Raw genomic sequence first — 16869 nt, 5'->3', positions numbered from 1 at the left:
TTAAAGTTTATTCGGGCGGTTCGGCGATGGTAATTGGCCCCGCCGGAGGACGTGGACCCATGGATTGGACGGAAATGGATGTCGAACAAATGTATACCCAGCCTCCGTTTCAATTGCATGCAATTGAATTAGTTTTTTCGTCCTGATTTCGACCAACGATGCGTATGCGTGATTCACTTGACAGCTGTGCTGAGCTTTCAATTTACGACTGGAATAAATTTCCAAAGATTTTGACAAATTGGCCTAAATCGCATTTAATGAATTATGTTGGAATAAATCTCTTCCTCTTTTCGCCCATCAATTTTGTTTTCGTAATCCGGCTGACAGCCGAAAAGTATGCTAAAACAATTTGTATAATACGAGTGGTAAGAGTAGGGATGAAATACAAGGGTGGTCAAAAGTATTTTCACAAAAAAAAAGTTAAATATATTCATAATTTGAACTTACATCTTGTTAACTTTTGCATCAATGGAAAGGTAATTTAAATGCCGTTTGAATGATACAATACATTTCTTAACACATTCAGTACTTATTGAAAAGGACGAATTTGTGTGAAAATGTCCTTTTTGAACTTTTTTCCTCGACTTGAAAACTTAAATTTTTTGATGGAAAAAGTTTCTTCAAACAAAAATAATAGTAACTGCAAAAAGAGTTTTTCAAAAATCATTTTGCTTATATTTTTTATGATTTTTTGAAAATGCTTAGAAACATGCATTTTAGCCATATTTTTCTCTTTTTCATACAAATTTTTTCCGACAGTGTCACCTTTAAAAAATCATAAAAAATATAATCAAAATGATTTTTGAAAAATTTTTTTTGCAGTTACTATTATTTTTGTTTGAAGAAACTTTTTGCATTAAAAAATTTAAGTTTTCAAGTCGAGGAAAAAAGTTCAAAAAGGACATTTTCACACAAATTCGTCCTTTTCAATAAGTACTGAATGTGTTAAGAAATGTATTGTATCATTCAAACGGCATTTAAATTACCTTTCCATTGATGCCAAAGTTAACAAGATGTAAGTTCAAATTATGAATATATTTAACTTTTTTTTTGTGAAAATACTTTTGACCACCCTTGTATGTTTGAAGAGTGTTTGATGAAGTGGAACAGCAAAATAAACATCAAAGTAATGAGCAATAAAAACGCACATGCTGAAATCGAGCATTTCACTAATGTTTTATGATTCACTCAATAGCATTTGGAATTAAATTCCTACTCAATATTTTACCGAATTGAAAGGTTCTGTTGCAGAAATAAATGTATCTGCATCGAGCGATTTGTTTGTAGCACTATTGTTAATAGTCGTATTATAAGATATCTGAAAATTTATTGCTTCTCGGAATATAATAGCAATATATTTTCCAAATTGTATTATTTGATGATACATCATTGTAAAGGTAATTTAGTTCTAATAAATCGTAAATGGTGTTTGTTTTGTTTTTATAAAAATCCTACCGTAAACAAGCTTCAGAATCTTTTTACATCTATTACATACATATATTCTTGTGTGTACAATGTACATAAATATATGTATTGATTGATTGATTTGCGTGGATGAAGGCTGATAAGCGTTTAGATGTAGTCGTATTTCACTGTGCTTTAAATTAATTTCCTTTTGTCATGAAATTCTAAGCATATTCTACACACCTACTAAGAAACAGCCAGTCATTATGACCAAAAGCATAAAATTCTAGAATGTTTGTTCTTTAAAGCGAAATCGCATGATAATTTATACCGCGGTGGCTTGCCAAGTTAATCTATCCATATCTATAGCTCCATAGCTCACTTGAAGCATGGCAGTTTGATAAACAATATTATAATAATCCCTCTTTCGCATACAAAATAAGCTTCACGCAAATGCAATTTCATTTAAGTATTTTTAGTTTTTGTTTTTATACTCTTTGTTTTTGTTTTCTTTCTCATTCTGACTCTCCTTAATCAAGAGATTGTTCAGCAGCTATCGGTAGTTCCGTCTCGCTCAGACATTATCAACGGCTTTCGGTGTTGGCAAATTAGCTTTTTAAAAACATAATTACGGCGCTTGAAAATATATATTAATTAATATTTATTTAAACAAGTCACATTTCTGTAATTTTATTAATTAATATTTATTTTATTTTATTTTTAAGTCATTAAGTTTATTTTAAGTCATGAGCATAAATCATACCTAAGGTATTTTTTTATCCAACATCCACTTTTTATCAACAAGTTGGTTATCTATGTTGACTTTTTAAAACAAATTCGGTAAGTCAATTGAATATTAGGCAAGTATCATAAGACCACATAATATGGGCCCATATCTGAGCAGATATTACCACACCTATTTTGTTTGGGTGGCTTAAAGAATGGTTTATAAAATTACATATGCATATAACAAAGGGAATACTCTTTTACATTTACAAATTCAAAATTGTACAAGTACTAAAATTATTAATTTTAAGATTCCGAAAATATTCAATTTGGAGACTTTTTTTTGAAGACTACTATTATAATACGTCAAAAAAACGACACTTTTTACTTCTTATAATTGGAACAGGAAATACAATAAATTCGTAGTAGGCCGTTAAAGATAAAAATCAGAAATATGATTATTTTGGGTACCTGATTCCAGTTGTTTATCTTAAGGCCGATAGCAACGAGTAATCTTCGGCTACTTTTGGCTAGACTGTTGCTGGCGCCCCACATCTGCCAGCACTTGTGGCGCGGCGTGAGTTCCCCCGAGACTCTTGAAAAGTTCCTCCGTAGTTTTCGCGAGCGGCAGCGCGACGACAGCGTTTCAGTTGCCCGTCGACCGCTGAGCAATTAACACGCAGTTCTAGTTCAGCGATACTCGATACTCTCCCCCTCATTTTTACCCGGAAAGTAAGATCTGATCAGAATGCTGCGCGTTTTGAAGACCGGCGCCCTGCTGCGGGCCCAGACCAAGAATTTCGCAGCTGCCGTTGCGAACTATTCCGCCCTCCCACAGCCCCAGACCACGCCCGAAGTCCTCTACACCGGGGTAAGTTCAAAACTTTAATTCGACATAATAAAAGTGAAAACTATTAATATTAATTGGTGGCAGTTATCGCAATCGCAATCGAAAGAATAAAATCTACAGGAAAGAAAGCACTAAACGTGTTTTTGAGCTGACCTTGAGGTATACAACTGCAGCTGTTATCGCACAGAGCCCCTCCTCAAATGCCCTACATATGCGAAATCAAGTTTTTAGGTCCTTTCAGTTTAGTTTTAGGTTCCCCCATTTGGTTTTAACGAAAAAAGATTGGCAAGACAACGAAATTCGAGCGTCGCGACATTCAGATCACGTACACCCAATATTTATCGGCAGCTGTAGGGGATTGCAGGGGATTAGGCTGCCTAAGCGAACCTAAAGACCGGCGACTAAAAAGTAGACAAAACGATATCGAAAGAACTAAAGAAAAACAAAAACAAGTTCGCCGGCTATATTTGTTGTTATTTTTTGGTTCTGATTTTCATTGTTTGTCTTTCCCGGTTTCTATGTTACGTCAGAGCATTTTGAGAAAAAACAAATTTGTTTGCTGCGAATTCTCTTCTCTGTTCTTCTCTGCGCTTCGCGATTTCATTCTGACCCCAGGGAAATTTGCATAAATTCGACGAACTTGCCATCTCTATTCGTTATCTTTAGTGTCACCAATTAGAACTGGCATTCGTTAGATTTAATTGAGGGGGTTTGCGGTTAGCGAAATGCGTTTTTTGTGGCCAGATGTGCCAAGGGATCACATAAAAAATTGAGCATTTGCGATGGAGCTTTTTTTACTTTGGAAAAAATATTAGGGAGAATCAACTATTGAATAATATATAATATATATCATCAGAAAACATACTATGTACATACTTCATACTTTCTAGAGCAGGGAAAAGGGAACACCAGGTTCGTCGGAAAGTATGTAACAGGTAGAAGGATGCGTTTCCGACCCTATAAAGTATATATATCCTTGTTCAGGATCACAAGCCGAGGCGGACTAGCCATGTCCGTGTGTACGACGTCTGTCTGTCCGTCCGTGTGAACGCTAAGATCTCTGAAACAATTAAAGCTACAAATTTGGGTTTTGGCTTGCAGATTCCTGTGGTTCTTGCGCAGCGCAAGATTATTTCAGCAGGGTTCCCACTAAAATATTTTTTAAAAATTTGAATGGGATTTTACCTTATTACCATTACCCATCAATACGCCATAAAAAATTCCAATCGGACTATTCATTAAAAAGCATGTCATACTTACTAACCATTTTTACCTAAAAAAAAATGTCAATTACTTTTTTTTTCAAAGATTACACGTTGTAAAATATTCCCTATCTTGACGAATCCGATAAGTTTTTCTAACTCAGCATATCAAACCATGATCTTACACAAAAAATATTAATTACATTTTTTCAAGGATTACACGTTGTACAATATCCCTATCTTGAATCCGATTATTAGTTTTTCCAACACAGCATATCAAACCATGATTTCACACTTTAATAAACTGTCTTATCTTTTCATTCATCAAAATGTATTTGTTGCTATTGGCAGTTTCCACTCCTTATCACCAGTAGCCTGAATATTTTTGTGGGGTCTGCTAGGTAGATAGAATGGCACACTTTATAAAGTCAAGCTCCTTCATCAAACCAGTTCAATCGTCTGGCCAGACCCCCGAAATTTTATACACGCGCCTTCCTTCGCTATATAGTATGTATTTATGTTTGGCTGTGTCTGGTGGAAAGTTTTATATTCGCAAGCACATTGTGAAATTCAAAAGTAGATGTATGCAAAAATAAAAAAAGTACAAAAGCATGAATATAAACAGAATTGAATTGGGATGACGTGAGGGGTTGATGAGGGCTCACTTCATTTCAATTCTAATCAGTTAGCCGGTAAACGTTTCAGATTACAGGGGTTGGGGGATTGTCAGGTACACATGCTAACTGATAAATGAGCCAGTGAGATCGCGATAGAAAAAAACACGTTCAGGCAGCAGCAGCTAATAATAACAGATAACAGCAGTCAAGCGGCTTATCAAATACAGGTGCGGCTTGTTTGACACTCCAACCAAACTTTGTAAATTAAACGGAACTCAATATGTGGGATTATAGAAATGATATGGTCCTAAACGAAGCTATTAACCCTTTATTGCAGCTGTTTATCAACAACGAGTGGCACAAGAGCAAGTCGGGGAAAACCTTTGCCACCATTAACCCAACCACAGAGCAGACCATCGCCGAAATCCAGGGTGGCGATAAGGAAGATATCGATATTGCCGTGCAAGCTGCCCGCAGTGCATTCAAGTGAGTGTGAAGCGCAGATTTCCATAGAGTGGTTTATTTATGACCGTTTCATAACCGCTAGATTGGGATCCCCATGGCGCCGTATGGATGCCTCCGAACGTGGTCGTCTGCTCTACCGCCTGGCTGATCTCATGGAGCGCGATCAGGTCTACCTGGCCGTAAGTATTAAGTGCTATATATGTAACTAAGATTTTGAAGAGAGATATGCGAAGTTTTTTTAAAGCTTTTGCATGCTGACACGCTTTGTTGTTTAGTCATTCTTTTCCAATTTATTTATAAATACCATTTTAAGATCTAGGGAACGCAACTTTAATTCATATTTGCTAAGCTAAACTAAATTTAAAATGCAAGATTGTAATCTAATCTAATAATTATTACTCAACCATCACCTTTTATAGAAGGGCATTACTTTATACGCGCATTATAAAGTATTATTATAAATTTATTTAATGATTGTGTATTTGAGCACTTTTCTATTAAATCATTGTCAAAATGATTTAAAAGCTTTTTTGTCGACACTTTTAAAAAATTGTTAAGAATTTATTAAAAGCTTGTATACTTTTTAAACACTTTGCTAATAACTCATTGGTACTTAGATGCATATAAATTTTATTTATTTTTGTTCCGAATTAATTCAACTATTTTCGACAGAGTTTGGAAACCCTGGACAATGGCAAGCCCTACAGCATGTCCTACAACGTGGATCTCCCGACCGCGATCAAGAACCTGCGCTACTTCGCCGGATGGGCGGACAAGAACCACGGCAAGACCATTCCCATGGACGGCGACTTCTTCACCTACACCCGTCACGAGCCCGTGGGCGTGTGTGGCCAGATCATCCCCTGGAACTTCCCCATCCTGATGATGGCCTGGAAACTGGGTCCCGCCCTGGCCACCGGCAACACCATTGTCCTGAAGCCCGCGGAGCAGACCAGTCTGACTGCCCTGTACATTGCCCAGCTGGTGAAGGAGGCTGGCTTCCCGGAGGGCGTGGTCAACGTGGTGCCCGGATTCGGAGGAGCTGGCGCTGCACTGGCCAACCACAGTGATGTGGACAAGGTGGCCTTCACCGGCTCCACCGAAGTGGGCAAGCTCATCCAGCTGGCTTCGGGCAACACGAACCTGAAGCGAGTCACCCTGGAGTTGGGTGGCAAGTCGCCCAACATTATCCTGGCCGATTCCGATCTGGATTATGCCGTGGAGACTGCTCACTTTGGCCTGTTCTTCAACATGGGTCAGTGCTGCTGTGCCGGATCCCGTACCTTTGTGGAGGACAAGATATACGATGAGTTCGTGGAGCGCAGCGCGGAGCGGGCCAAGAAGCGCACCATTGGCAATCCCTTCGATCTGAACACCGAGCAGGGTCCCCAGGTCAACGAGGAGCAGATGGAGAAAATCCTCGGCCTGATCCAAACGGGCAAGCAACAGGGCGCCAAGCTGGTCGCCGGTGGCAGTCGCCCAGAGGGTCTGCCCGGCTACTTTGTCCAGCCAACGGTGTTTGCCGATGTCCAGGACAACATGACCATTGCCAAGGAGGAGATCTTCGGACCTGTTCAGCAGCTGATCCGCTTCAAGAAGCTGGATGAGGTCATCGAGCGGGCCAACAACTCGGACTACGGACTGGCCGCCGCCGTTTTCACCAAGGATCTGGACAAGGCCAACTACATTGTTGGTGGTCTGCGCGCCGGAACCGTGTGGGTGAACACCTACAATGCCCTCGCCGCCCAGGCTCCATTCGGTGGCTACAAGATGTCCGGCCATGGACGCGAGAATGGAGAGTACGCCCTGTCCAACTACACGGAGGTCAAGAGCGTCATCGTCAAGGTGCCCCAGAAGAACTCCTAAGAAGGAGGCCCTATTTCCTCCAAGAGGGAAGCTTTAAGTGGTTCGCCCCATTTAGATTCACTAAATTCCGGCGGTAAACTGTTGCTTTACGATCTGCGATCAACATCTCTATATGCACATAGGTATAGATACATCTGTTGGATAGTTCTTGTCTACGGCCAGTTTCTGTATTCTTTCCATTCGTTTAACTCTGTTTAAGTCCATTTTGAAATAAAGTTTTTGAGAAATATGTAGTTTTTAAATGCAAGGCTTTAAATGTTTATTAAATGGTTTATATAACAAACCAGTTTACAAATTAAATGTAAAAATATGTGGATAAGGGATAAAAAGCAAATACGTTTTTAGACCTTTACCATTATTTATTTAACATTTAGACTAGAAAAATGTGGACGTTTTTCTCAAGAAAATACTGATACGCATACTCAGAAGGGCCATCTTTGATTAAAAGTCAGCTAAAAAGTATTTCAGGAATTTTCTTTGGCAAGTGAATGCAGGTTTTCCTTCATTCCCTTTATACACTCTTGTACTACAAGGTTTTTATGTGTGATCCCAGTGTTTGCCGATAGGTTCCTGGCTTTGTTTATGGCGCACTCCGAACTGAATGTCATTATTTTACTTATCCAACAACACCGAGATAAAGCAAACAGACGCCCAGATACTTCCCCGCAGCTTACACTGCACGAAACATTGATTGCCTTAGCATGGAGCCAAAAGCAAACGGAAAAAGTGAGCAGCACGGAGCTCGGGGAACTAGCTGCTCGTCCATCTTGGAGAAATAAGCTTACATTTATTTGCATTTATTGGCATTTTCCATCGTTTTGTTTTAGCCTGTGTGTGTGCTTGTATCTGTGTGTGCATATCTGGGCTACTAAGACACACATATCGAGGACATGCACAGGACACTCACACAGACACGGCAGGTCGTCTTTCATCCGACATCATGGCAAAAAGAGGAAAGTTGTCCATTAGATTGGACAGCAGCTGAGCGTGTCAAGTGCTTTGCGGTTAGTGCACAACTTTTTCTCTTATTTTCCACTTTGTTGTTTTCGAAATTGAATAAGCGCATTTGTATGCAATTTATTTAAAATTTGTATTTCAATTTTCACGATGACCGAAGGCCAAAGTGCAAATGGTTATTTGTTTTATTTATTGCCTGGCATTGGAAACGTCACATGCATTGCTGCAAAAGTGCTGAAATTAAATATTCTAAACACATTTTTGCACTGAATATTTTTAATAGATTTCAAATGAATATATAATTAATGAATTTACATATTTCAACTTGTATGTCAACGTAAAGAACTCTCTTGTTAAAATATTAATATTATTTTTCGTGCTTTTTACTGTTAATTAAATTAAGAGATTATTAACTACATTTTTTGGCCATCTTTTTAACGCTGTTTGTCAACTTTTAACCTTAAATTTGAAATATGCGCCGCAGGAGTATAAAAGACCATTAATAGTTTATCAAACCCCGCACAGTGCTCACTTGTCCGAAACTAAAAGGTATTTTTTATGAATTTCGCGCTATACACTTAATTCGATTTTTCCTAGCTTTTCCATTCGAACAAAGGGAAAAGCAGAGTTCACTAAGCCCCCCGCGATGTACACACAATTATTTTATTTTCCATTCAGTATTCAGTATTTTAGCCATTTCTATTTTTTCGAGACCAGTTATTTTAAATTGATTTTCGCTTGATGGCAGCCATTCATACATATTCAAGAATACAGCGAAAAATGAAAATGGCATGCGAACAAAAGTCTGGAAAAACTGTTAAAATTGCAAATGATCCATGGGCAATTTTAATACCCCAAATGGCAGGTGGCCAACTCGAAAAAAGGCGGCTAACAGGGCACAGGACTTCAGTTAGGAGGAGGTGGGGGGGTTGGATTCATAGGGATGGAGGACTGGAGGGATATGGAGAAAGGAATGATGATTGCCAAAAGCGCAGCCGTGCGCATTGAGGCGCGTGCACAGGTGCGCTCGAGCGTTGTAGTTCTTAGTTCAGGCTCGAATGCGGGGCATAATTGAAAATCATTTTTCACCGGACTTAATGTGCAGCCAGAAAATGTTATTAACTGCCGGCCATACTTTAATTATCCTGCCACACCAAAACTATAATTCAGCATTTCCACTCCACTCTGCAAAAGCGTCCAAAAGAGCGGGACCAAAAAAAGCAAGTATCCGCAACGTTGGCCAATTTGCAGTCACTCTTTTTTCCACAGCGGCAATTCAACTTTATCGCAGTGTCTACACTCGATTACATTGTTATGTTCAGCCACCAAAGGCTGCCAAAAATGGATGAAAAAAGACCTGAAGAAAAGTAACTACTCCCATTGGGACATCAGGATGCCCAGCACTTTGATCATTAGCCGGAAAATGGCCATGGACATGCCGCAGATAAGCCAACGGGGCAAATAAAGAAAAAATCCCAAGTCAGGGCTACCCTAAAAAAGAGGGACTACAATCAAGAGGAGGGTAAACAAAAGGCTTAACAAGGATTAGCAATGTAACCTAGATTACAAAATTCCTAATGGCAGATGAAGCAACTTAAATTTTCGCCCAGCCCAAAATTATGCAACGATAATTGCGTCTTTTGGCGCGTTTAAAACCGCGCGGGAAACGCTGCGAAAACGCAAGTACCCATAAGTGAAAAATCAAATTGGGTTCAACACACTCACCCACGCAATTGCATCGCACTTAACCCAATAAAGTGCCTACGATCCAGTTTCAGACCAGATGTGTCAGCATATTGCCCTACCCCTCGTCCTCCCCTCGTTAAGTCCCTCGATTTCCCCTCGCTGTTGGCCTATTACCTCCGTTAAGCAGGCTAAATGCTCTCACACAGACACATCGTCGTTTTATGGCCGTAATGCGATTTACGCACAGTGGGTTCAAAGGGATAACAAGAGGAAAAATCCGATAAAAATGGAAGGAACGTTTTATACGTGGGATCATAATATAGGTTATCCAGTCAAATATTGAATTCAAACTGCTAGCGATATTTATATTCTTTAAGGCATATAGAAAAAATTATGCAGTTTGAAAAGCCAATTTATTTATTTCCCGGGATACAGACAAAATTCATTCAATAGACTTTTAATTTTTTTTTTATACTGTACGGTTCTCTGAACTTTTATGTAACCCAATAAATTTGTGATAATATTTATTCTGAATTTGAGAATTACAATAAAAATCTATATCATTTAGAAACTTGGAATGTATTATTGAAAAATATAAATTTATTTCATTGAATTTAAATAAAATGCCATTCCTGTGGATTTTGATTTTTTATTGTACTTCTCTTTAAACATTTGCCTTACCCATTAAGTTTTTGTTGACAAATATATAGAATAACCGAGACAAATGAAATGCTAATTTTAACCTTTCAAATTCGAATTCCGGGAAACAAAGCGTGACAACTATTAAAAAATAACTAAGCCACGCCTGCTTCAATATCGATGGATTATTTTATTTTAAGCTCCTTAATTGACCGCAGCCACTGGCCCAAATCAAGCCAGTAATTAAAATTTCAACATAACCCGCATTCGCTGGATTTGGTCACCGCATATGCCATCGATTTTCACGCCATCAACGTCAACAGCGTGAAAATGCGCAAAAATGCAGTTGCAGTCAATAAGGTGGAACTTTGTAGTCCTGCCACACCAGCAACATTCTGCTGCAACAATAGTGAAAACGATGATGGTTTTGATGTGCCACTTCAAATGGAAACGTTCCCATACATCATGCCACAACTCGTCTGGCTCTAAGAACCCGCCGACTGTTGCGGGCCTTTTGTTGTTTGCCGAATGCAATGGCATTTCCGAGTCCGTCCCCCTGGGCCACGCCCCCAGTTACACATGTCGCACACGAAAGCGGCAACATCAATGTACCCTGTAATCGCAAATTGACATGGTAGCTATGGCGGTCTTGAACAAGGTAATTTTTGAAATAGTAAAGACTCCTCTAATTATTCAATGTACATTTCTTTTAATTTTTAAATAAATCCAGATACATCAAGTTCTATAAATATTAGGAAAATCTGTGGAAAACTTAAAAATAATCTCAACATTATTACCTATCTTAAAGCTTGCTTTTGGCAATACATTTAATTGGAGTATTCAATGAGCCTAGCTTAATCGCAATATTCTTAGAAAGATAATATACAGTGGTCGGCATATGTATTTTGACAAAATAAAAGTTAAGTATACTCATAACTTGAATTTACTTCTTGTAAACTATAGGCATCAATGGAAAGGTAATTTCAATGCCGTTTGAATGATACAATACATTTCTTTACCCATTCAGTACTTATTGAAAAGGACGAATTTGTGTAAATCAACTTTGAAATTTTTAAAAAAAACTTTTTTCCTCGTCTTGAAAACTTAAATTTTTTGATGCAAAAAGTTTCTTCAAACAAAAATAATAGTAACTGCAAAAAGAATTTTTCAAATATCATTTTGCTTATATTTTTTATGATTTTTTGAAGGTGACAATGTCGGAAAAAATTTGTATGAAAAAGACAAAAATATGGCTCAAATGCCTGTTTTTAAGCATTTTCAAAAATTCATAAAAAATATAAGAAAAATGATTTTTGAAAAATTCTTTTTGCAGTTACTATTATTTTTGTTTGAAGAAACTTTTTGCATCAAAAAATTTAAGTTTTCAAGACGAGGAAAAAAGTTTTTTTTAAAAATTTCAAAGTTGATTTACACAAATTCGTCCTTTTCAATAAGTACTGAATGGGTAAAGAAATGTATTGTATCATTCAAACGGCATTGAAATTACCTTTCCATTGATGCCTATAGTTTACAAGAAGTAAATTCAAGTTATGAGTATACTTAACTTTTATTTTGTCAAAATACATATGCCGACCAGTGTAAGTACATTTAATAACGGCTTTCTTGGAAAAGCTTATCTGGCATGTTAAACTTAATTATTTTTCTTAAATAATCTCAGGTTATTGGCAATATGTTCTTAGAGAAAATATATGTATCTAGAACGTATCTGGCATATGAAGCTAATACTATTTAAAGCTAATGGATTAAAGAAATTTTCCTTTAATGGTCGCAATAAATTCTGAGACATTTCTTGTATTTATATAGATTACATCAGGGGACATAAATATATACCAGGTATCTCTGGGTGTCGGAGAACTGGATTAATGCCTTGGGGCTGGTTCGCTCTGCCTGTGGCCCCGTCACCCATTTTTTGTTTGCCGCGCTAGTCCGGAAATGTGCATAAAGTGGAAGTGTATTGCGCATTGGCGTGAGAAGAGCCATTGATGGGAGGATGGGTATCCCGCCTCCTAGAACGTGAATGTAGCCCATGTGGGCCATCCCCATTCCAGTTCCATTTGGAATCTTCTGGGCATGCCGGAGGCGCCACAAAAGCCAGACGCAGACGCTGGCGAGGTTGATGAGTTGCCAGGCATTGCATCGCCATCGCTCTTGGCTATTAACTTGCTCAAATATTTGCTCAGGCAGCCGCGATGCACTAGACGCTAAAAACAGCAAACATGGCCAACACAAAGCAAACAACTATGGGTCTCTAAAAAGAAGGCCAAAATGAGCGATAACGTGGTAGGAAAATGTCCTTTTGTAGCTGGTGTATCCCAACAACAAGCAGCTGAGCTTCAAAGGACAACACTTTTTTGTTTGCTGAATACAAGCAGAAACCACTTAGATTCCGAAAAAGCGTTTATGGCCAGCATTAAAGTTTAACTAAAATTACCCGAGCACAATTTGCATGTTATTTTATACAGTTCTGCAGTTTAGTTTCATAATTTAGCCATCAAAATATAACTTAGGAATTAGGGAATCCTTTATTATAGAATTTAGAACATACTACTGTGGGCAAAAACTATGGTGAACTTGTTTGTAAAATGTAAAATCTTTATTTGTTCTTCTAAATCAATTTCATCCCCTTTAAAGTAATCCCTTCCCTGCATTTTTACACTCATTGGTACATTCTAGAAAGAAATGTTAAGTAAGACTTGATTACAATCCATTTTTAAATTAAATTTTGGTAGGTTTTAAAAAAAGTTTTGAAGTAAAAAATCAACATGACTTAATTACTAAGGGTTTTGAAGTAAGATGAATTTAGTTCTATTTAAACTCCAGCTTGCTGGAAATAAATATATGGCAATTTTATGTGGATTCTATTGCCCAGGCTCGTTTAAGCACAACAGCGAAATAGCATTAAAATGTCTTATTTTCCTCTGCCTAATAAAACACACAGAAATATTTTTAAAAAGCTTAAAGCGTTCTTTACGAGGGACTCCCGACAAAGCAAATTTAGCCATAACTCCTAATGCGCCCCATGACCTAGGCGAAATTACATTGAAATATATGAAGACTTTCTCCTTTGGCAACGGGGCTCCTACCCCGAGGAGACCTTTGTGCGCTGATTGTAAAACCCTTTTTAATTAACTCGCACAAACTCGCGAACAAAACGCGTTCGCGAGTCACAAAGTAACACAAGCGCCCAAGCCAAAGCGCGTTTGCAAGCCATTTTTATTTGGCGTTACCAGAGGCAGAAAAAGACCTGGCTCGAACAGATATTCCATGGGCCCCTGCCCCTTCCCCTGATCTTCACTTTGCCAAACATTTCTGAGTTTGTTTTTCCCGAGCCGCCCCGGCGGAACCCCGCATCCTCAACCTTATCCACAGCCCCTCAGCTTTACAAATTGTATTTCAACGGTTTCGCGCTTCATTAAAATTGCTGTTAAAATAACACACGCACACGCGGGGAAAGGAAGCGGAAGTCCCTGCACAAGGACGCATAGAAATAGCTACAAATACTCGCATGTGTACACGAAGAAAAAATATTACAACCAACAAAGATAATATTTTCATATCAAGCAATATTTCCCAATATTTCCTAAGTGACATATAAAAATATTGAATCGCCTTTAAATGTCTTCTTGTCTTAAACAAATTAACACTAGAAAAATGAATGTTATAGATTTATATAAAAATAAATATAAAATTGTGTTGTTATTATTATTATTATTATTATTATTATTATTACTATTATTATTACTATTATTATTATTATTATTATTATTATTATTATTATTATTATTATTATTATTATTATTATTATTATTATTATTATTATTATTATTATTATTATTATTATTATTATTATTATTATTATTATTATTATTATTATTATTATTATTATTATTATTATTATTATTATTATTATTATTATTATTATTATTATTATTATTATTATTATTATTATTATTATTATTATTATTGTTATTATTATTAATTTTATTATTATTATTATTATTATTATTATTATTATTATTATTATTATTATTATTATTATTATTATTACTATTTTCAGATATTAAAAAAAAAGAAAAACCTAATATTAATAAAAGTTTAAATTGTATTTCATTTTGTCTTATTTTGTTCACTGTATAGGACTGTGTGTGCCAGCTGACAAGGCTTACAATATGATTTTGTGGTTCTGTTCATTTTTTGAGCTTGGTCTTGCTTGTTGCTGTTGGTATTCTGTTCTGGGTTTAAAAAAATGGTTCTCCGCATATAAACACACTATTCAACGCACTCCACACGCATACGAATTCTAGAGCAGTGGAGTTAACCCATGAGTTGAGTTGGATTCTTTTCTCTTTGTTAGTTCTTGAATTGAGGCACTGAATTCAGTCCCATCCAGTTAGTTCATAGGGTTTACTTAACTACAGCACAAACATACATATCCGCAACTTTCAAAACTTTGAGACGGCTGAATCTCACACAGAAAGTTAGGCAAATTAATGGGAGTAGTTGGAGTGAGTTTTAAATCTTTATTCAGATAACAAACTGACGAAACAGATGGTTCAAATTTGAATGGATTGTGTACTGTAACTTTGTTAAAGTGCATGCCTTTATTGGGGAATTAAAACTGTTATAAATGTTGCTGTTATTATCTGCAAATTGAAAGTAATTAGTAAAAGTATTACAATTGGAATATGCCCGTTAAATATATTATAATAAATTTATCTTTTGTCTTATTTGTTCTTTAAAAAAGCTCTTACTTGATTTTATAGGGAATTTCCAGTAGCTCATTTTGAACATAAGCCTAAAACAAAATCGAAACAATGTCAAACATTTCGGCCCGCAAAAAATACCAGGAAATATAAGCTTTATGACCCAGCATGCCTTTAGCCTTCTGCTAATGCGCCTGGGCCTCAAAAGATATCCGCCAGCTAAAGTGTCACTAAATCTCACACCTCGACACCCAGAAGGGTTAAAGCGGGCCAATTTTTTTGGAGGTTTTTCTTTTCTTTTTTTTTTAAGCCATAGGCGGTATTCGTTTTCGTTTCGTTTTCAGTGTTTATTTATTTTATGGCCCCTTTTTTTCTGCTGAAGTTTCAAAAAAAAAAAATGAAAATGCCTAAAACAAGCAAAAAAGAAACCGAAAATGTTTTCCAATTTCGTGGCTCTGGCAGACAGGAGAGACCTCGATGAACGCCTGACTGAATGACAACAACAGCGAAGGGGGGGTTAAGGGACCGCATAGGGGTTAAGGGTGCGGTGGGTGAAAATTCCGGGTCTGGCCGAGTATATTAAAAGCCGAAAAGTTAATGAAGCGTTAGGCGCTGCAGACGAAGCCGCAATAAAGCGGTCCAAACATAAAACAGCAAAAGAGCAGGAAATTTATTTATTACTTTGCTATTTCCGCCCAGCCACGTCCCCTAACTTGGCTATTTAAACAAAAACAAAAGCGAAACACAGGCCACAAAACGAGAAGCGTTTCAAGTCGCTACTTCAACTTTTTTCGTGCTCCTTCTGTCAGGACACGCGCAGCTGTTGATTTTAAATTGTTGTTCTCCTTGTTGGCTGTGGTTTTGTCAGCTTTCCCAGCTTTCCCGCTTTTCTCGCACCGCCGGTTGGAGAGTCCTTTGTTTTCCTGAGTGTGAGTGTGACTATGAGTGAGTGTGTGTGAGGCGGGAGGACTCGCTTTGGGCCATTGTCTTTGGCACTTGCCTCTAAGCGGCTACTTGAGCAGTGAAACCGGCACGAGCATTTGCATTTTACTTCTGCTTTCACTTATTCCTTTTCAACGCGGTGTTTTTTTTTTATTCTTGTTCGGGTGTTGGCTTTCTTTTTTATTTGTGCTGCAGCAAATGCCGCAGAATGCTTGTCAGCAATTTGTCATCCTCCACGGAGTCCTCCCACTTATTTGTTCCGTTCCGCTTTGCAGCAGCAGGACAATGAGCCATTTTGGTTGGCGTCCTGGCCCAAAGTTGAATTGCAATTATAAAGCAGTTCAAGCAAGTCGATAAACAAGTTTACTTGTTAATTATGGGAAATTAATTTGATAACGTCCATTGAAATCATTTTGATGAAACTCATTTTGAAGTTTAAACGCTTGTCTTAAAAACATAAATGATTTTGTTTATTTATAATAAATTGATTACGATTTTGCGCATGGTGTATTGTTTTTAATCAGTTTAAATTACCATTTTCAATGTTTCTAAACTTGTATTACTTTAAATTACCTTTTCCAAAGAGTAAGTTTCAAAATAATATAAATAATTATTTTTTAAAAGACTAATGCTATTCTTATATAATTTTTAACTATGGATAAATGAATAAATATTTCAGAAAATAAATGTGCCAAATAAGAGTTCGTCACATATTTAATAAAAAAACTCTTTTGATATTATAATTTTAGAAAGATGTGCATTTTCCTAAGATCAAATTTAAGATTTTATTT

The 16869-nt window shown here is 37.0% G+C and overlaps 2 protein-coding genes across 5 annotated transcripts in view; one reads left to right on the top strand and one right to left on the bottom strand.

The window, feature by feature from the left end:
* Nucleotides 1-16869, bottom strand: part of LOC119548754 (potassium voltage-gated channel protein Shaw) — a 48731-nt gene that overhangs the window by 17054 nt on the left and 14808 nt on the right. The window lies entirely within an intron of this gene.
* On the top strand, nucleotides 2776-7372 carry LOC119548755 (aldehyde dehydrogenase, mitochondrial). Its single transcript, XM_037856279.1, has 4 exons — nucleotides 2776-3001; nucleotides 5137-5285; nucleotides 5347-5443; nucleotides 5937-7372. Exons 1-4 carry the CDS (start codon nucleotides 2879-2881, stop codon nucleotides 7128-7130), a joined length of 1563 nt encoding a protein of 520 aa, XP_037712207.1. The 5' UTR covers nucleotides 2776-2878; the 3' UTR covers nucleotides 7131-7372.

This window comes from Drosophila subpulchrella, chromosome 2L, assembly GCF_014743375.2.
Source record: "Drosophila subpulchrella strain 33 F10 #4 breed RU33 chromosome 2L, RU_Dsub_v1.1 Primary Assembly, whole genome shotgun sequence".
NCBI classification, from domain to species: Eukaryota; Metazoa; Arthropoda; class Insecta; order Diptera; family Drosophilidae; genus Drosophila; species Drosophila subpulchrella.
Note: the sequence above shows the minus strand (reverse complement) of the source record. Positions and strands in the feature narration are given on the sequence as shown.